At 49.9% G+C, this 20,982-nt stretch overlaps 1 protein-coding gene across 3 annotated transcripts in view; it reads right to left on the bottom strand.

Annotated features, from left to right (window-relative positions):
- The window catches only part of PXYLP1 (2-phosphoxylose phosphatase 1), a 71,209-nt gene that overhangs the window by 17,267 nt on the left and 32,960 nt on the right, over nucleotides 1–20,982 (bottom strand). For all 3 annotated transcript variants that reach the window (XM_084751760.1, XM_084751759.1, XM_084751761.1), the window contains one exon: nucleotides 19,191–19,322. In XM_084751760.1, coding sequence (XP_084607886.1) covers nucleotides 19,191–19,269 — 79 coding nt within the window. In that variant the 5' untranslated portion in view covers nucleotides 19,270–19,322. The remainder of the gene's footprint in view (nucleotides 1–19,190; nucleotides 19,323–20,982) is intronic.

Below are 20,982 nucleotides of genomic sequence, written 5' to 3'. Positions count from 1 at the left end.
GCCGTGGTCTGGGCTGGAGTGATGGCTCAGAGGTTAAGAGTACTGTCTCCTTTTCCAGAGGTCCTGAGTTCAATTCCCAGCAACCACATGGTGGTTCACAACCACCTATAATGAGATCTGGTGCCCTCTTCTGGTGAGCAGGTGTACATGCAGGCAGAACATTGTATACATAATAAATAAATAAAATCTTTTTAAAAAGAAAAAAAAAAAGAGTTGCTGTGTTATGATGTCTCTTCACAGCGATAGAAACCCCAACTAGGACAGGTTTATTTTGGCTCACAGTTTGAGGGGATCAGTCCATCATGGATGACATGGCAGGAGGGAGTTGGTCACATTCCACCCAGGGTCAGGGAGCAGAGAGTGGCACATGGCTTACCTCTTCTTGTTTGGTCCAGGACCTCAGCCCACAGAACAATACCACTCACATTTAGGGTAGGGTTTCCTACCTCAATTAATCTAATCTAGATAACCACTCACGAACACCCCAAAGATTTGGTTTCCATGGTGATTCTAAATTCCATCAAACTGACAACCAAGATTAGCCCTTACTGGTGGTCAGCTGGACACTCAAACACACCACCTGTGAGCCCAAACCGCTCGCTCCTTATATCCACACTCATTGCTCTCTCACAGTGCAAAATGCATTCAGTCCAATTTCAAAAGTCCCCATAATTTTTTTACTAGTTCCCACACTGTTTGAAAGTCCAAAGTCCGAGTATCACCTGGGTCTCAAGGCAATCTCGTAACTGTGGGCACCTATAAAGTAAGAGGTAAGTTACATATTACAATATACAATGGCACAATAAAGTTCCCATTCCCAAAGGGAAGAATGGGGGGCATAACGAGGAATGAGCAGGCCAAAGCAACACTGAACTCTAGCAAGACAAACATAAATCCTGCAGCTCCATAGGCACCATCTGGAGTTCAGGACGGAATCATCTGGGCTTCTTTAGCAGCCCCACCCTTCCAGCTCCACCTCCTACGCATTCCTCAGCTGACGTCCCATGCTTCCCACAGCGCCAAAACCCAGGGGACTTCACAGTTTCATGCTGTGGCCTCTTGGGGCTTCCTTGAAGGGGTTCCAAACAGCACCACAGAGTGTGGTGCAAGACTCCATGCCCCCTCCATCCTACATCATTTGTGCCCACAAAACCAGTTCTACACTGCCAGCTCGGGATGGAGCCTGGCCGCCTTGAGCCACAGCTGCGTCAGCCTCTGTGTGCTGACTCCGGGGCAACGTCTCCCTTGCCTACAACTTTTAAAGTTCCCGCCTCCCCCACCAACAGCATGTTTCTCGTCTTTTCTCCCCTCCGCTTGTGGCCTCCCTCACTGTAGACCTGGATCAAAGCAACGTGCCGTAGTCCTGAAATCATGACATAGCTTTGACTGCTACCCCATCTTGACATCTCCTCTGCCGAATGAGGTAGTCCATCACTTTCAAATCCAACTGTCCTGGAGTTCTCAGGACATCGGCAGAAGGCAGCCAGATTCTTTGCCATGTATAACACGAGTATAGGAACCTAACCCGGTTCCTCATAGAATCTCTGTTTCCCTCTGAACCCTCACGAGCCAGGCCACCCCTCTCAAAACCGCTCAGCGTTCTCTCTTCCAAGCTCTCACCAGAATGGCTTATTAGGCTCTCTTACATCATTCAAGGACTTTTCTAGTCCAGACTCTTTCACAAAGCAGTTCCAAAGGCCACAGGATCAGACAGATTTGTCCCAGCACTGGCCCGGCCCCACTTCTCAGTGCCAACTTTCTATGTTAGTGACATGTCTCATGGCCATGGCATACTATCTAATGGGATGGGGAATTTGTTTTGGCTTACAGTCAAAGGAGATCCATTCCGCCTCAACAGAGAAGCCATGGTGGCAAGATCAGGAAGCCAGCTGACAGACAGCGCAGTCACAGTCAGGAAGCAGAAACAATCAATACGTGTACCAATCAATCACCCTCGCTCCCTTTTCAGCCAGCCACGAATCCACATTTCCACGGTGGACATAGTTGCCACCTACACTTTGAGCGGGTCTTTACACCTCAGTTAACTTAATCCAAATAGCAGTCCCTCATAGACATGACTTGAGATCGATCCCATGGTGACTTTAAATCCTATCAAATTGACAAGGGTAGCCATGACACGGAGTACTCAGGCATTTGTTCCCTCTGTGAGAGCCCAGCAACACAGCAGGAGATGTGCCACAATGCCATAATGCTTTCATTCGGGGGAATGGAGGCAACGCCTATGGCCAAGTATTTTATTTGTTTTCTTATAAAAATATGTATCAGCTTCGCAAACATATTTACAGGACTCACACATTACACCCACCCTATATACATAAAAACAAACATGTATTGCTAGATCTTAATAGACGCGGATGTATTTACACGCTTTACTAAAAGCACAACAGGAAACTTTTGGAGTTGACCATTCCCTAGCTCTCAATTTGGCTGCAGCTGGAGGCTCTTTCTTCCCACAGCTGGGAGATGGTTAGGGGCCAAGGCACAGCTCGGGTACCTAAAGTTAATTTACTGTGGGGAGACTGGCAGCAAAACAGATGTCGCACAGTGGCATCTTGATGGCTGGCCCTTCTGGCTGGGTAGTGGCCTCAGTCCTTTGCTCTGCTTTATATGGGGATCTATTCACTCTGGGTCCTTAGCTGGCTCGTAGTCACGTCCTCTGAGCCTGGGCCGAGACAGGGTACAGCTAGGTAGACATTTGCGTAACATGAGAATGTAGTGTGTGTGGAATCCTGGATTATCCAGACATGCAAGCTGTGTGGTCCGGGGAGGCCAACTGGGAACTCTGGAGGTTGGGTGCAAGTACCCCACGCACGACTCAAAAAAGCCGGGGTTTGAAAACCACAGGTGAAAAACAGGTCACCAGCAGAAGGAGACCTTACATCTAGAAAGATCTCCGCTGCCTCCTCTTACTGGGGCTCCTTCGTCTTGTCCATTACTCCATTTGCTGTGCTGTCTGTGACTCATCCAGACAAGATTTCCCACCTACAGGGGCCTCTCTGAGGAGTGTTCCAGATAGCAGGCACTCACAGAGGCTGCTCTCAGCTCCATCCTCACCTGTCAGCATCTGTGCTGCTAGGCATGTGCCGCCTGCTGGCATGTCTCACTCAGAGTGCTATTTGCTTGTACTGCCCCACCCGATTCCTGTTGCTTCAATCTGCCAAGAGCCACCTCCTCCAGGAAGCCCACGCTGAGTTTACAAGTAGTTCCCACACCCCTCTCTCATCAATCTATCAATTCTGCTATTCGGCTTATACCAGAGTACACGTAAGCGGGGGCGGGGGGTGCCCACCAGGTTGCTATTCCACCACCCCAAATGCCTAAAAGGCCAAGGTGATGCCCCTTTCATATTTATGTACGTTAATGGCTGGCAGAGTACAGCCCTTCCAGAAGTGCTTGCTGAGCTGAAGGTCTGCTCTGAGTCACACACTGCACTCTGTGCTTTGATTGGTGTGTCACAGAGTTGCCTGGTTAATCTCAGTGGGTTACCCAGGCAGCCTACGGGGGAGGTGACTGCAGACAGCCTTTCCTGCTTCTGAGAGGCTGGTGTGTAGCTGGCTGCTGTGGTCAGCAACTTAGCTCAAGACCTGCCTCCGATCTATGAGAGACCTGGTCCAATTGACCCATAAGGGGTGACCCACGGGGAGCCCCTATGAGTCCTGACAGAGGAGGGGGCCTGGCGGAGCAGGTCCTTGAGGCTGGGTGTGCTTCCATGCTGGCACTGTGGTGCCTGCCACATGAGCTCTTGGGGGCTAGCTCTTCTGGAACAGGCGCCGTGGGTAGAGGAACAGGCTCGGAAGCTGGGAACACACAGATTATCTGGAGCCTGGGATCTCAGATGACACTTACCCCATCAAGCCTGGCCCATGTCCCTTCCCCAGGGCAATTAGAAAGACTGCTGTCCCGAAGCTGATGACAACAGCTTAGGTGAAAAAGAGAAAGGGACCGTGGGGGGGTGGCATTTGGAGTGAGAGTGGGCAGCCAGAGGGAAGGATCAGGGGTGCCGCTGTGTAGGTGGAAAAACCCCTGACTCCCAGTGTGTTCCCTGGGGCTACGGTGCCACAGTGAATAACACGTGTGACAGAGTAAGTGCTGCTCATTGGTAACTGGCTGCCCACGGGCAAGCACTTTCTCTGTGGTGTGATCTGCTAAGCAGAAAGGAAGATTTCCATCAGCTTCTATTATATTTCATCCTGTCACACCGCTATAATGCCTCACGGACAGGGTCTCAAAGGAACAGCAGAGACTATTTGCTTCCAGGCTTCTTCTTAGGGCCCTGTGGTGGTCTGAGTAAGGAAGGGATTAGGAGGTGTGGTCCTGTTGGAGGAAGTGCGTCACTGAGGGTGGGCGTTGGGGTTTCAAATGCTCAAGCCACGTCCAATGTCTTTCTCTTCCTGCTGCCTACTGATTTGGACATGGAATTCACAGCTACCTTTCCAGCACCAATTCTGCCTGCGTGCATGACACTTCCCGCCATGACCATAATGGACTAAACCTGTGAAACTGTTAATGCTAACCCTAATTAACTATTTTTTCTTTACAAGAGTGGCCGTGGTCGTGGTGTCTCTTCTCAGCAACAGAACACTGACTAAGAAAGTCCCCTACTCTCAGAAGCAAACAGCAAACTTTTTTTTTTTTTTTTTTTTTTTTTTTTTGGTTTTTCAAGACAAGGTTTCTCTGTGTAGCCTTGGCCATCCTGGATTCACTTTGTAGACCAGGCTGGCCTCGAACTCACAGTGATCCGCCTGCCTCTGCCTCCTGAGTGCTGGGATTAAAGGCATGTGCCACCATGCCCAGCTAGCAAACTTCTTAGAAGAGATGACAAAATGCTCCCTTCTCCCATTCCCTCTCTCCATCCTGGCCTCCAGCCTTTACCAGCAGGCAGTGCTGTGTCTAGGCTCAATTGGCCCTGAGCCTAGACAGTACAAGCAGCCAGAAAGTGCACCATAGGTGGTAGTGGGGAAAGGGTCATAGGGCTTCCTGAAGGCTACAAGTCCAGACTCTACCTCCTTGGGCTGATGCCTCTGCATCTGTCCACTAGTCGCTAATAAATAAGACCTTAAAGGAAAAGGGGGACCTCTCAGTTATGATACCCCCTGTACTCCCTGATCACTGGTTTGGGGGTACAAGAAAGACACAGTGCCCACTGTGCTATGGAAGAAACGCTGAGATGCGCTATGAATAATCACTACCATCTTCAGGCAAACAGGAACTTGGCCCAGCCACCAGAGCCATGGACTTCTTGGGAGCGAAACCTGCATCTGATGATTATGTTCTGACTTTGGTTGATTCTATTCCCGGTCCCACAGGATGGGAGAAATGGCCCAGAGTTAGAACTATTAAAACTTCTAGCACGGTCTATCAGCTCCTGGCTGGCCCTCAGGCCACATCAGTTATTCCTACAACTTCAGTAATGAGTGGGTCAGTGGGGAACGTCACAGCCAAGTGTCTGAGGCCAGCTCACTATTCGGGAATCTCTCTGACTTGCAGAGATGCAACGTCCTTCCTCCAGAGTGCCACGCCAGTGTCAGCTCACCTTCCCATGGCAAGGCCCTGATCCAGAGCAGAAGACAAAGATCTCCTGATCCCTAGCTGCTTGCGTCTGGCTTGCATCTGGAATGTTCCCCACAAGCTCGCATTTGAGTACTAGTTCCCTGGCGGATGGGGATGAGTTGGGGGGCTGTGGAACCTTGAAGGGGTGGGGGCTAGCTGGAGGACACAGAGCTCTCGGGGCAGTCCTTTGAGATTACAGTCAGCCACGGTTCCTACCTCGCTCTCTCTTTCCTGACTGGCTGCCACGTGCATGCAGTTCCACACCACTGTCATCATCTTCGCCATAATCTCCAACTGCTGTGCTTTCCCCTTTATGGTGAATCCAAATCTCTCCGAAACCAAGAGCCAAAGTGAAACCTGCCTCACAGGTTGTTTCATGTAACTAACACCCTGGCCCCCTTCTACCTGTTCCAGCCTTAGCCGCTCTGCACAGGTGCCTCATGCTGACTTTAATGGACAGGGCACTGCACAGGCAGACGCTACTGTATCCATGGCAACAGCTCCTTTCCTCTCTTGGGGAAGCTCCACACCTGGTGACAGCAATGTGCTGGCTAGGTGTTGTTGCTGTTGTTTTTAATCAACTTGGTATAAGTGAGAATCATGTGAGAAGAAGGAGCCTCCTCAGTTGAGGGAAATGCTTCCATCAGATTGGCCCGTAGGCAAGCCTGTGGGAGCATTTTCTTGATTTCTGATATGAAAGGGCTCTGCCCATTGCGGATCTTACACACCCCTGGGCTAATGGGCCTGGGTGTGTTAAGAAAGCAGGCTGAGCAAGTCACGGCGGAGCAAGCCAGAAGACAGCATGCCTCCACAGTCTCTGCCAGAGTTCCTGCCTCCAGGTTCCTGCCCTGACTTCCCTTCATGCTAGGCTACAACTATAAGCAGACATAAACCCTTTCCTGCCCAAGTTGCTTCTGGCCGTGGGTGTTTTATGAAGCCCTAACTAAGGCAACAGCTTTCCCACTCTACATCAACACTATGGCCCAGTTGGGTCTCTGTGGTATTCCTCCACGCCCTGCTCTTGCCATTCTAATAACCCGAGGAAGGGGCCGCACTCCAAGCAGGCTAACAAGGCCCTTTCCAAACAGGCCAGGCTGCCCCAAAAGGAGCAGTTTTGCAGCAGGAGTCGGGTGGCTTCTGAAGCTCACCATCCCCGCAGCATGTGCGATCCGTTTGGTCCTCCTCCACTATACAGACACCTGGCTGACTGAAACGCCATGTTGGGAACCACGGGTATCCATCCCAGGGACTGTACACATCGTCAGGACTCAGTGTCACTTCAACTTTGTCTCGAGCTCAGCTGCTCCACAAGTCACCCTAGGGCAGTTGAAATACAGGAACTTCTGAGTTCCTCATGTCGTGGTGACCCCCGACTGCATAACTGATTTCGCTTCTGTTATGAACCCTAATGCAAATGTCTGTGTTTTCCAATGGTGCTAGGTGACCCTCGTGAAAAGGTTGTTTGACCTCCTCCACACACCCCCAAAGAGGTCACAACCCACAGGTTAAGAATCACTGCTCAGGTTGGAGAGATGGCTCAGAGGTTAAGAGCACTGGCTGCTCTTTCAGAGGTCCTGAGTTCAATTCCCAGCCACATGGTGGCTCACAACCATCTGTAATGAGATCTAGTGCCCTCTTCTGGTGTGCAGGCACACATACAGGCAGAACATTGTATACTTACATAAATAAATAAATCTTAAAAAAACAAAAAGAGCCAGGCATGGTGGCATACGCCTTTAATCCCAGCACTCGGGAGGCAGAAGCAGGCGGATGACTGTGAGTTCGAGGCCAGCCTGGTCTACAAAGCAAGTCTAGGACAGCCAAGGCTACACAGAGAAACTCTGTCTTGAAAAACAAAACCAACCAAACAAAAACAAATAACAAACAAACAAAAGAATCACTGCTCTAGTGACACTTCCAGGAAGGAATCAGCTGAGGCCAGGGTCTCGCCTGCCACCTGCATTTTACCTTCGGTCCAGGGCCTCCTCTGCCTTGCTGGAACCTCGGCCTGGTCTGGTCACCTCCTCAGGGACTACATGCAGACTGGGATTCCACTTAAGTCTGTGGTTCTGACCGCTGAGAGGCAGCCTGGGCTGGGGAGTGCAAGGGCTCAGAAAGCAAGGCATGGGCAGGTATCTCTACCCCTCGACAACCTACACTAGGGTGGTGGTGGATGACCTGTGGTCACCTGTGCACAGATGATGGTAAAGGATCAAGACATGTCATTCCCACATCTGTCCTCCAGACACGCCCTATCACCCTTCTGCCAGTGCCGCCACCTTATAATTTCTTAAAAGGTGTCCCCTTCAATGTGGGATCAGAAGGGGACACTGAGTGCTGTTGTCCACAGCCCCAGAAGCACAATGAGCCTGTCTCCCCACCATCCCACCCTCAGCCACCTCAACAGCAGCTGCCTTCAGTTCACCTGAGTCAGCGTCTTTTCTGAATGGCTCTGCCTGGGGCCCCGCCTCCAACCTGCTGGGGGCCCCGCCTCCGACCCACCTCCACACAGCTCCAGCCTGTCTCTATCATCTAAAGGACTCGGGTTCTTTCTCTCTCATCCAGCTGCCAAGAAGTCATAATGATCTGCTCTAACAGCCAGTTCCCACAATTCCCTCGGCACTCCTCAGTCCGCAAAATTATCTTAAATGCCCTCTGTCCTGTCTCCACGCTGTACTGCTGTAATTGCCCACAAAAACCAGAACCACGCGAAAGAGCGCGCGGTTCTGTCATCTGCTTTTGGTCACTTGTGTTAACGGCTGAGCCGGGTCTTGTATTATAGGAGAGGTGGGGAAGGGCAAAACCACAGCTGAGGATCAGGTGTTTGGCTTCTACGGTCAAGACTTATGAAACAGTTGGACCTCAAGTTCCCTTGTGAATTTATTGAGCCACAGTATGCCCGCCTTTTGTGTTTCCTCCATTCTAATGTCACCTCAACATGCGCCACCAGGTGTAGTTAAGTCTGAAAGTCTCTCCTATAAGCTGGCTACCCATGGTATCCAGGGGACCATGCAGAGTCCGGCTCAAGGGTCTGGGGACTCAGCAAGTCCTAGCAGGCTGGAGGCCACTTACAAGCTCTCTCTCTTGACTCTTTCCCCCAGCATTTGCCACAAGAACCTAAGTTTATCAACTACTACAGTGCAAGGGATCCCTCAGGCTTGACCAGAACCTCACATTCCTGGGAGTAGGGGTGGGGATGGGGGTAGGGGTGGAGGGAGGACAGGGCAGGGGGCACAGACTGGTTGCTTCCCAACAGGGCCCACTGTGGTGTGAAGACCAGAAGACTCCAGATCACAATGAGAGCTAGTAGTGACAGAGGTGGCCAGAATGGGCAGGGCAAAGAACTGCGAAAAGGACCTGGCACCCTCCCTTCTCGTGCCCTGGGTCACTTCAAAAAGGAAGTGGCACACACAAATCAGCCAACCATGTGAGACAATACAGAAACCACCAGATTCAGGCTAAAAGCGTAACACTTAGGGACAGATTTCCATTTCAGCACCTTCAAAAAAAAGGTAGCAAATTTCTCCTTGTTCAAATAAAAAGGGCCAGGTGGTACTCAGGAGGCTGAGGGTGGTGGATCAATGTGAGTTCGAGACCAGCCTGGTCTATAGAGTGAGTACCAGGACAGCCAAGGCTACACAGAGAAATCCTGTCTCGAAAAACAAAATAAAAATTAAAAAATAAAAAGGGATCCTCACGCTTCATATGAGTAGGAGCCCATGCCAAGAGAGCCATTATCATCAAAGCAGAAAAGGAAAAAAAGAAAAAGAAAAGAGCCCATAAACTCTCCACCCAGAAAAACCCACAAAGGCTACTCTAACAGGGTGAGCAGCGAGTGTCTGCCAGAAGTTAAACCTGTCCCTGGAAACTGCTCCTTGTCCCTCCAAGAGTAGTAAATATATTTCCCGTGTCTTGATGGGGAATTCCTCAATCGTCCAGGCAGGCAGAGGGCAGGCTGCTCTCTGTGTCAGCGGGGATAGTCTACCAAGTGGGTAAAGGTCTTGGGGTGGGAGGCCAGCTTGGGGGGGAGGACTGTGTGGATGACGGCACACGCAACGCAGGTCACGCCACCCTCTGATAGCTATCCGGGGCTGGGAAGAAGCAGAACTCTGCCTGTGTTCTCATCCTGCACGACAGGGAAGAGACAAGCAGGGAGGCCAAGAGGCCGGGTACCATTTCTTAGCCACTGGTGTGAAGAAGACAGTGAGACAGACCACTGCTGGAGTCCCTGGATTTCACCCCAGCCTTTTCTGCATTAGCTTCTCCAGGCTTCAGGTGGGCTGGCGGGCACTGGGTCCTCAGCTGGGGCACAGGAGGGAGCGAGGTGGTACAGCTGGGGCACACGCACGGGCAACTCTAGCTGCCTTGGGCTCATACCATGGACTTTGCCAGCTTCTCACCAGGTGGGGCTATCTTTTCACTCTGTCTCTCTTCCCACTGGTTCTTGTGACCTGCAGGCACTCCCCAGAATTCACTGGCCAAGTGATACAATTTTTTACCAACAAGCTTTGGATAGCTGGGAATCAAACCTCCCTCCCCCCCATAAACCCATATGCTTACCATAAAACGGAGCATATATAGATTATACTTATTTGCCTTACATAACCCTACAAAGAATGAGGTTTATGAACCTATGTGCTGTCTGTGGAGGGCTTGACTGCTGTGCCCTACTGTCACCCCTCCCCTTTATTTCCTGTTATAAAAGCTCCTGCGATAAGCAGTTTTAAACACATACCTTCCGCCCCTTCATCAAACTGTGAGAGATTCTCTTCCGTCAGAAGCAAACAGGGAGAGAGTAGGGAGGGGAGAGGGAAGACAGAAAAGCAAAATCAAAACTCCTTTAAGGAGTTTAGAAAAGATTAATTAACAAATTGGTTAAAACCTCAGCCAGTGGCGGGGTGAGATTTGATAGACCCACAGCCTTGCTTTCAAGTCCTCATTACTTTTGGATCCAGCTCACAGGACGGGAGGCAGGGAGCCCATTGTGGCTTTCAGAGTCAAATGCAAGTTAAGTATTTCATCTGAAAACATGGAACCCAAAATGTTCCCGAATCTGTAAAGTGAAGTGCTGACATGAAGAAAATCCTCACCAAGACTGTTCCGTGCTCGAGATCATGAGAAGCCCTGCACAGACGGCCTGCAGGCTGCATGCATGATGCATATATGAAACACCAATGAATTTCACATTTGGATTTGGGTTCAATCCTGTCCATTACTTATATGCAAATATTCCCCAGTCTAAAATGAGAAACACTTTGCTCCTATGCATTTCAATTAACAATAAGAAGAAGCCGGGCGAGGTGGTGCACACCTTTAATCCCAGCACTCAGGAGGCAGAGGCAGGTGGATCGCTGTGAGTTTGAGGCCAGCCTGGTCTAGGACAGCCAAGGCTACACAGAGAAACCCTGTCTCAAAACACCAAGAAAAAATAAATAAATAAATAAGAATTGTGTACTGTACATTAGCCCCTTGGCTTGCTTTTAAGTTTTACGTGTGTGTGTGTGTGTGTGTGTGTGTGTGTGTGTGTGTGTGTGTGTGTACGTGCACATGTGCACATGTGGACATGCTAAAGTGTGTATGTAGATGTCAGAGCATAACCTGTAGGAGTTGGTGGTCTCCTTCCACCACGTGGGGTCTGAGAATCAAACTCAGGTTGACTTGGTGGCACCTTATCAACTGAGCCACCTCGTAGCCCAGACTCCTCGTTCTTTTAAGGTCTCCACCTTTAAACCTTGGCCATGGAAACCACACAAAGGTCTTCCAAATGCCCCAGTTCACACACACTGCTAGAGTTCATGCCTTCCTTCATAAAATGTACACAAGACAAAGATCAGAGGACGGTCCAGTCCCCTGCCTGGGTACAGGCTCCAGACTGTTCTGCAGCCAAGGAGCTTACTTTACCCAAACTTGTGCTCAGCAAGATCATGTGGTGTCATGCACACAGGCCGTCAGGGACCACCATGGAATTGGCACACGGCAAGAGTTGTCCGTAAAGAGCATACAAGGCTGAGGAAGCAAGAGTCTAGACAACCAGGGAAATGCCACTGTTCCTTTCTTGGCTCCTCTATGCAGCACCGGCGGCTTAAATTCACGGGACTCTAACAAACGCTGTTATTCTTTTTCCTATCAGTCAGGAGATCTAACGCACTACAGGGCAGGGACGGAGTTTGGAGTCTGGAGACTACAGGAAGAGTGCTGGCTCTGCTCATAAAAAGGCGCCAACAGCTGGGTTTGGTGGCGCATGCCTATAACTTCAGCACTTCAAGAGGCAGAGGCCGGCAGAGTTCAGGGCCAGCCTGGTCTACAAACTGGAGTCCAGGACAGCCAAGGCTACACAGAGAAACCCTGTCTTGGTACCCAAAAGGTACCAACAGAACCACATCACCCTCTTCACAGAGCTGATTAAGCCTGGGACTCCAAGTCTGTCCTCCTGAGACCTTCGGGGAGGTTACCTCCCTCCTTGGCTCCTGCACAGCTCCTGTCTAAGCAGCCCCACCCAGTTTAAGCTGTCTAGTCTCCATCTTCTCCCCTGTCTCCCCAGGATCTCATCTTTGCCCTCTCCCCCACCCCGTCTTTTCCCAGGGAAAAGGCACAGCTGCCGCAGCAGACTGACCAGGATAGAACTACAGGTCTCAGGTGCCAGGGAGAACGGGCTTTTCAAACAAGAGCTGAAAGTTTATTTATGTTGAGGCTGGTAAATAATTTTTAAAATCTGAAAACACCGCCTGGGCCAAACCAAACAAGTTCACAGCCTCTAAATGATCCAGCCTTCCCAGCATGGTGATGAACACAAAGCCACCAACAGTGGCTGCAGACTTGGCCTTTCCTAGGCCTTCGACCAAGATCTACACTGGGCGGGCCGGGCACTGCACCCATCCAGCCCTCAAGATGCCAGCGGCCACCCGGGGCACCTCAATTCGTCACCTCACCTCTTCCTGGAGCTCTGTCCCACTTCCTCTCTTGTCGTGAGCCCTCTTCCTCCCCTCACCTATGTCCTGGGCATTCTATTTCCCTCGGCTGGCCCTCTCTTCCTCCCGAGTAGAGTACTGCAGGAGACCTCTGGATGTTGGCTCTGTTTATTAACAATTAAACTTTATTATACAACCCAACTAGCATATACAAGAAGGAAAAAAAGGTTAAAGGGACAGAAGAGTAAACCTTCTGGAATCCGTTCGGCAGGACGGGTCCTTAGGTGTCTCTGTCTCACGAGCTGGTCCGGTCCCTTCCTCTCTCCGCGCCCTCTCCTTCTCCCTCTCTACCTCTTGTTTTTCTCCTCACCACCTTCCCAGTCACATACAAAGGGCGGTCTCCTTCTCCCTTCGAGGGTCAATTAGGAAAACAATAGCCACGGTGGGGTTCCCAGGTAGGCTTCCCGAATTCTAAGCCCAGGAAGGCTCCAAACAGTCTCTCACAAGGTATTCATGGTGTGCCCCAAGGGTAAAGCCCGCCAAGACTGCTTCCACCTGTGACAAAGCTTAATCTTTCCCACATCTGGATGAATACACGAATGAGCAAAGCATCTAGCGACTACTCAAGCCAGCTCCACTATAACCCCCAAGCAGCCACAAAGCCCCACGCATGCCGTGGCAACTCCAGGCTTTTTTTTTTTTTTTTTTTTTTTTTGGTGGGCAAACGATTTCAGTGATTCCAGGAATACGGGGCAGAGTTCAATGGCCAAGGACAGAGTTTTTTGCAAAAGAATAATACAATTAAAAATAGCGTTACATCAAGTCTTTTTTTTTTTTTTAATTAATTTATTCTTGTTACATCTCAATGGTTATCCCCTCCCTTGTATCCTCCCGTTCTTCCCTCCCTCCCATTTTCCCCTTACTCCCCTCCCCTATGACTGTTCCTGAGGGGGATTACCTCCCCCTCTATATGTTCATAGGGTATCAAGTCTCCTCTTGGTAACCTGCTGTCCTTCCTCTGAGTGCCATCAGGTCTCCCCCTCCAGGGGACATGGTCAAAGGTGAGGCACCAGAGTATGTGAGAAAGTAATATCCCACTCTCCACTCTACTGTGGAGAGTGTTCCGTCCATTGGCTAGATCTGGGTAGGGGTTTAAGGTTTACCGCCTGTATTGTCCTTGGCTGGTGCCTTAGTTTGAGCAGGACCCCTATGCCCAAATCTGCCTATCATAATGTTCTACTTGTAGGCTTCTAGGACCCTCTGGGTCCTTCTACTTTGCCTTTCTCCCATGATTCTCTCATCTAGAATCCCACTAGAATGTCCTCTCCTCTGTCTCAGTTTCCTGGTAAGTGAAGGCTTTCGTGGGACATGCCCCTTGGGCTAATATGCAGATATAAGTGAGTATATACCATTTGAAGATCAAAAATTCAAGCGACACCACATGCTGGCGAGGATGTGGGGAGAGAGGAACACTCCTTCATTGCTGGTGGGAATGCAAACTAGTACAACCACTTTGGAAATCTATCTGGTGCTATCTCAGAAAAATGGGAATAGGGCTTCCTCAAGACCCAGCTATTCCACTCCTTGGAATATATCCAGAAGATGCTCCAGCACACAACAAGAAAATTTGCTCAACCATGTTCATAGCAGCCTTATTCATAATAGCCAGAACATGGAAACAGCCGAAGTGTCCCTCAATAGAAGAATGGATAAAGAAACTGTGGTACATATACACTATGGAATACTATTCAGCTATTAAAAACAAGGACTTCCCGAAATTTGTGGATAAATGGATTGAGCTAGAAATGATCATAATGAGTGAGTTAACCCAGAAGCAGAAAAACTCCAGGCTTTTGCTCCCTTCCTTTCAGGGCGAATGCCTGCATCTGAGCCACCCCCAGTCTTCAACTACAAGAGTCAGAACAGCCTGAGATGCATCACCCAGTGTCACCCTCCTCCCAGTTCACGCTACGTGAGTCACACGCAGTGCTGCCTCTTACTTAACACAGATGTCTGGGCTCAGATCCTGTAGGGAGGACCACAAGCATTTTTGTTCGCTTGTTTAGGAATGTGCATTTTAAACAGGATTCCCAAAGGCCCTGCCGCTGCAAGCACTCAGATACTCACATTCTGCAAAAAACAGAACTGGGCTCCGCACTCTCCAATATGCTAGCCGCGTGGTGGCGTCTCTGCCACTGGGGCTCCCTCTTGCTCTGCCTCTGCACAGCTTCCATCTGCCAGGGACACCCTTCTCTAGTGTCCTCCCCAGACAACTCCTACTCTCTCTAAAGCATGACCTCAGATGTCCCCCTGTCCTACTCTCCCCGCCAAGCATGACCTCAAATGGTCACTGACTCCCTTGGCTAGGACTCTTGTCCTCTGCCCCAGCCTTACATCCATGATCTTAACTCGTGTAACACACAACAGGATTACTATGTGCCAGGCACTGTTCACATATTACATAATCCTTTACCAACTCCATCACAGTCGAGATCCCCACTTTACTGAGAGGAAACTGAGGCACCGAGAAGGCAAATAGGTTCGCTAAGCTCAGAAATCTGGTTATTGGCAGGGCAGGAATTTGGTTTGCAGTCAGGCTCCAGGGTCCACGCTCTGTCCACTCATCTGTGCCTTGACCCTTGCCTGGCCAGCACCACACTGCTCCTGATGTACCTCCACTGGCCAGTGAGCTTCCTGTGGCTCCAGAAGGGCTGAAGTCCCAGCCCAGCGACAACTCATGAGTATTAGCTAAAGAACACGCTCACACAACCCTGCACTGGATCAATAACGAGAGATAAAAATCAATTTTAAAAAACTTTAGTGTTTACATAGAGTGTACAGACACAAAATAGGATTGGGCCCAATGACCTACCTGATACTGCATTCCTCAGAGAGTGCCCTTCCAGTGTGTGCTGCCCCTGCGGGGAGAATACACCACCCAAGCCACCCAGACACAGCACAGAGTCCTCAGAAGGTCCACTTCATGCCTGGTGCAAATGTATCTCTGTGTCCATCTGGGTCACACACAACAGGCCAATGCCTCTTGCAGAAAGGATGCTTCAGACACTGAAGACAACACTGGCTTTCACTGCTGCAGATGAACCCTACTGTGGTCCACTGAGGCCTTGCCCAAGAGTATGCCTCCCAGATATAAGTGCCATATACACCATGAAGATGAACTGTCAGCCAATGTACACTGATTAAAAGCAAATGAATGGGTGGTAAATTTCAAGTTTTCTTTCACCAAATAGCTGAGGTAACCTAAGTGTTGACTACCTTCTGAGATGCCAAAATACCACAATTGTGCACTCTGGTAGGATCTTGGTTCGCTTACACACTTACAGTCAGCATGCTTCTGTGGGCCAATGGTTTTCCCAAAAGCTCTCAGCTCTCAATCTTGTAGAACAATAATAGTCCCATTTTACAGAAGAAAACAGTTGCTGTCATGAGCCAGGGGCTTTCCAAAAAGTCTAAGTCCCTATCCCAACTTTACAAAGGTGTTGCAGGCAACTAAGAGGCTTCCACGAGCCAAGGGCTTTCCAGAAATGTGTATTCTTACACAACTCTGCAAGATTACGATGATGAGCTGTCTTACAGAGGACGATGCCGAGCACCGGCTGCCTAATGAGGAAGCTAACACGCAAGTCAAGGCCACAGTCTCAGAGCCTCTGTGCGCCTGTCACACCACAATGTGGGGAACGCCATTGAGAACACGGAGAAATGAGCACAAAATACACGGCGAAGGAACACAGCAAAGAGGGATGAATAATGGCTGACTATAAATGGGCAGAAAACCCGGAAACGAATGATTCAGAGGTCTTCAAACCCTAATAATCTTTCCATGTCATAAAATAAGATCCTAGGATTTGAGAAGTTATTTTCTCACTGTACACATTTCAACGTTAAGGAATTGAAAAAGAAAAACCTCAAGTAACTTTCGTGAGGACCTTCAGCATATGTAAGCCATTAGTATTATGGAAGATGGGCACGCGTTGAGAAGCTATGAGCAGTGCTTCATGCTATGTCAGCCCCTCCCCCCACTCCCTCTACCTCTACATCGCTGAGCACACCACGTACCTAACAGTAGTACGTGCAGTCTGACTACTCATGCTCTCTGCCCACAGGAAGACAGGCCTGTTTAAACAATCCCATTTCTCAATCCTGGCCCACGTCAACAGGTTTCCATGTCCAAAGCATTGACAAGAAAAGATGTAGTGAGATACACAATAGTTTCAGAAAATGAAACCATACCATTTACATAAAGCACACCACGAAATTATAGTTGATGACTTCAACTATATTATTTCAGATAACAGTATCACCAACATGACATTCAAAAATTTGTCAGAAGGAGCAATAAAGAAAATGCCTGTGTATTTTTAGGGTAAGAACAAAGCATGAGCCCATCAATCTTTGTTTTGTAAACCAATGAAGTCTCTTACACTACAATAATAAGCAACCAATAAAACAACCAAATCAATAAAGCAACTAAGTGCTATTTCTACAAAAACAGGCAAGTTCCAAAGTTGCTGTTTACCTAGAAGGAGCAAGACAGCACGGACGTCCATTTCTTCAGCCTTCTGAACTGCAATGGTCCTCCAGAATAAAAAGCTCGGAGGCCAGTCAGGCCAATTTATTCTGCAAAACTTTCCTTAAAAAAGTGCGGCTGAAAAGAGGCCCTCCTAACACAGACGAACATTCAGAAGCACACAAGCCAGACACACAGGGCCATTCAGTGCCACACAGGCCAGCTCATGCGAGAGCTGCCTGAGGAACACAAGTCAGCCAGTCACCTCTCACAACCCGCACAGGGCTCAGGAGAAAAACTCCAGGCTGACTGCAGGTCCCACCTCCTTCACTGAAGGATGGAAAATTTCCAATGAAAAACTAGGAACAATGAAACCACTGAAAGCCAAGCCCCACTCTTTGGAAAGGATTTCTATTTCTGCAGGTCATTGGCCATCTGCAGTATTTTTGCACATCTCTGGTCACCTCATCTTGACCACTTCCAATATTGGAAGGACGAAGTAAGTATTTTTAAGCTTCGTCGTGGTTAGAATAGCTTGTCACGTGCACAGAGGTGAGCCTAGCCATGCACCACCCTGGAGGTAAGTCAGGCGTGCCTGCTCGAAGCTCTCTTTCTTCAAACCACCCGTTTCAGATGCCAAGTCTTCCCCACCCTCCTCTGCACTCACAGCATCCCACTTACTGAGCCACCTGCTCCTCTTTCTGACACTCCAAGTGAGACAGAAATGCCACCTCCCCCACAGAGCTCCTGGGGGGGGGGGTGACAAACACTCGTCTCCCACCCATTGGGGTGAGGTGGTAAAACAGAGAAGCCAGGTGACAGCAAACACACAGTGCTCAGCATTGCATCAGCGCCTCCTCCAGTTCCCAATACACAGAATCCAAGGAAAGGAAGATGCTTTTAGAGTGGACGCAGATTCGTTCATTCGTTAATTAATTCATTCATTCATTTATTCAAGAGACGTCCACTCTGTACCGGGCATGTGGGCTCCTGAGATACACACAGGGAAGTGGCACAGTGAGCCTTCATGACTAGTAAAAGGGAGCCGCCTCAGAAAACCCCGAGGTACATCACAAAAGCATCAAACCTTTGGGAACAATGGAAGGGTATCAAGAGGAGAGGAAGCAAGGGCTGAGAGGATGAAGCGGGCCCATGCACAGTGGATGGGTGAGCACCGGGAAAGGCTGGTTCTTTGCAGAAAGCCAAGCACGTGGTGGGGGTGGTGGGAGTGGGGGGGCTGGAGGGGTGGTGGGGGGGGTGGGGAGCACAGGAACACAGGGGACAGTGGGCCACCACTGAAGGACTGCAGTCAATAAGATACTAGGGCAGGATTGGAGCTCCAGGATAGCCCCTATCATGGCAAGTGTGGAGAGCACAGATTTGGGGTACAGTGTGCACATAAGGATCCAAGATCCCACCGGGGTGGAAATCCAGGATATCCAGCGAGGAATGAGGCCTCACCAGAGAGTCCTTACTTCGCTGCCTGGGACCCCCCATGTGCAGCCTCTGCCACCCAGGGGCCAGAGTTCAGACCAGTGACCTAATCTCCCCAGCCTGTCCTGAACTACTCCAGCCCCAAAGGTGACTGAACATAAAATGGCCACTCAGTCCTCCAGGAACCAAGTGGCTCTGCTCAGCATGAGAAATCAAGATGGCCCCTCTCTACCTTGGGGATGGATGCTGATGAAGCCTGTGGGAATTAAAAAGCAGTTTAGAATGGACGCATGGGTTCAGAGACTATCACAAGGCCGCTTAGGAGACTGAGAAAGGAGGATCATAGGGTTCGGACTACAGTAAGACCTGTTTAAGACTCTTGCTTGCTGGGGCTGACGAGGTGGCTCAGCAGTTAAGAGCACTGGCCGCTCTTCCAAAAGACCCAGGTTCAACGTCCAGCACCCACATGGCAGCTCACAATTGTCCGCCACTCCAGTTCCAGGGGATCTGACATCCACACACATCCAAGCAGGCAGAATACCAAAGTACATAAAATAAAAATCATTAAAAAGAAGACTCCTGCTTACAACCGTTCACCAGGAGCAGCAGCAATGAAGAAGCTCTGGGGGTGTCCTTGCTGACAGTGACGAAGCTCTGGGGGTGTCCTTGCTGCCCACAAGCCCAGCCCCTGAGTTCCACAGTGAAGCCATCTACCTTCATTGAGCCCTGAACACCCCTCTGTTACTTACAGAACTGCAGGCTGAGGCTCAGGAAAGCCAGCAGCCCAGCCAGGGCCAGCAGCACCAGGAAGCGATTGCGGTGAAGCATTATTGTCTGTTCTACGTTCTCGTCATGGCTTCACCTCCAGTCGGGAACCTGTCCTGCAGAGAAAAACAAAGGCCAGGAGTGACCGCTCAAGGACAAAGCGAAGTCTGTCACCTGGAAGTAATCCGGTTAGCCTTCCCTGGCGGGGAGGCGTGAACCCCAGCGGCAGAGCACCACTTGCTCTCTAGGTCTCTGCCCAAGTGAGAACACTCTTCCAAGCGAAAGAAGTCCTCTAGCACTTCCCTTATCTGCCGTCAGCAGCTGAGGACGCTGTTTAGAGCCGTGACATTCCAGAGAGGAGTGCAAAGCGTGTTCGTTGGGCATGTACAGTCACACACAACAAACCCTGCACATGGACCAGCTCGCCCCATTATAACCTCAAACACTTTAAATCTTCAACTCTTGATGAACTGTTGGTCACAGTTGACCTTGACTTTACATCACCATCCGGGTATCAGCTGTTGCAATATGTCCCATAATACTGCTTTTAGGGATGCTGGGTATACCCCTGTACTAACCAGTCCCGTCAGAGGTGTGGCCCGTTGCAGACCACTGGGCCTCTCGGTTACAGTCTGGGGTCTTCATGCAGCTCCTCTCCCCGACTCTAACTTCTAACCACACGAGAACTGTGTAACGCAACGTTTACTTTCTTTTTTTACTGAGTACAATCCTTCATTTTCTATCCATGAAAACAAAGGGTACTGTAATTTTCTTCTGTTGACCTTGCACATGAGGTTTTATTATTTGTGTTTGGTGTGTGTGTGTGTGTGTATGTGTGTGTGTGTGTGTGTGTGTGTGTGTGTGTGTGTGTGTTCCCGCGCGCGCACGCATGCATGTACCACAGTGTGCCTGGGCAAGTCAGAAGACAACTTTGTAGACTCGGTTCTTTTCTTCCATTTTTACATGGGTCCTGGAGATTGAACCCAGGCCACCAGGCTCGCTTTACCTGCTGGTACATCCCCCGGCATATTAGGCTTATTTTCTGGTTCTCACTGAAGTTTTAGGTAGAACCCAGAAACCGTAGTCTCCTTAGAAAACATTCTTAAGATTCTAACAATAAGATTATAAGAGCTATTACACACCTAAGTCTTTCCTCTCTTCAAATGCAATCTCCCACAGATCCCAGTTAGACAAACATCAGACAGAAGCTTCGGCTGCTGATGTGAAGATGGCGTGACGGAATGTACCAGGGGCCACCCAACTGCTCACTGGGGTGAGGTGCATGTCATGTAAACTAGTTCAATAAGCTACTTTATGAAAAATGACATCAGCTGGGAGTGAGGCAGGAGCCACAGAGAAGCACCCTTTGCTCCCCCATCCTCTCCCCCACAGCCTTGCACTCCTCTTTTAGGAGGGGACCTGTCAGAATTTTATTTACCAAGGGGGGGGGGGATAACTTTTGCTAAAAGACATTATTAAAATACATGGACACAAATTAAGACAGATGGCAAAGTGGAGCAGCAGCACCCCTCGCCCGTCCTGGACTCGCTTTGTAGACCAGGCTGGCCTCGAACTCACAGCGATCCACCTGCCTCTGCCTCCCGAGTGCTGGGATTAAAGCCGTGCGCCACCACGCCCGGCAGAACCAGAGTCTTCTAATTGCTCACACCTGTCCATTTCTATTCACCAAGGACGGTGCAAACTGGTGCCACGTGTGCCCCAAACCGCCGCCTTGCTCGCACTCTGCCGGGTTGGCGTGTGCCGTTCCGATGCACG

Source organism: Acomys minous (genome assembly GCF_964271855.1).
Source record: "Acomys minous genome assembly, chromosome: 13".
Lineage (NCBI taxonomy): Eukaryota > Metazoa > Chordata > Mammalia > Rodentia > Muridae > Acomys > Acomys minous.
Note: the sequence above shows the minus strand (reverse complement) of the source record. Positions and strands in the feature narration are given on the sequence as shown.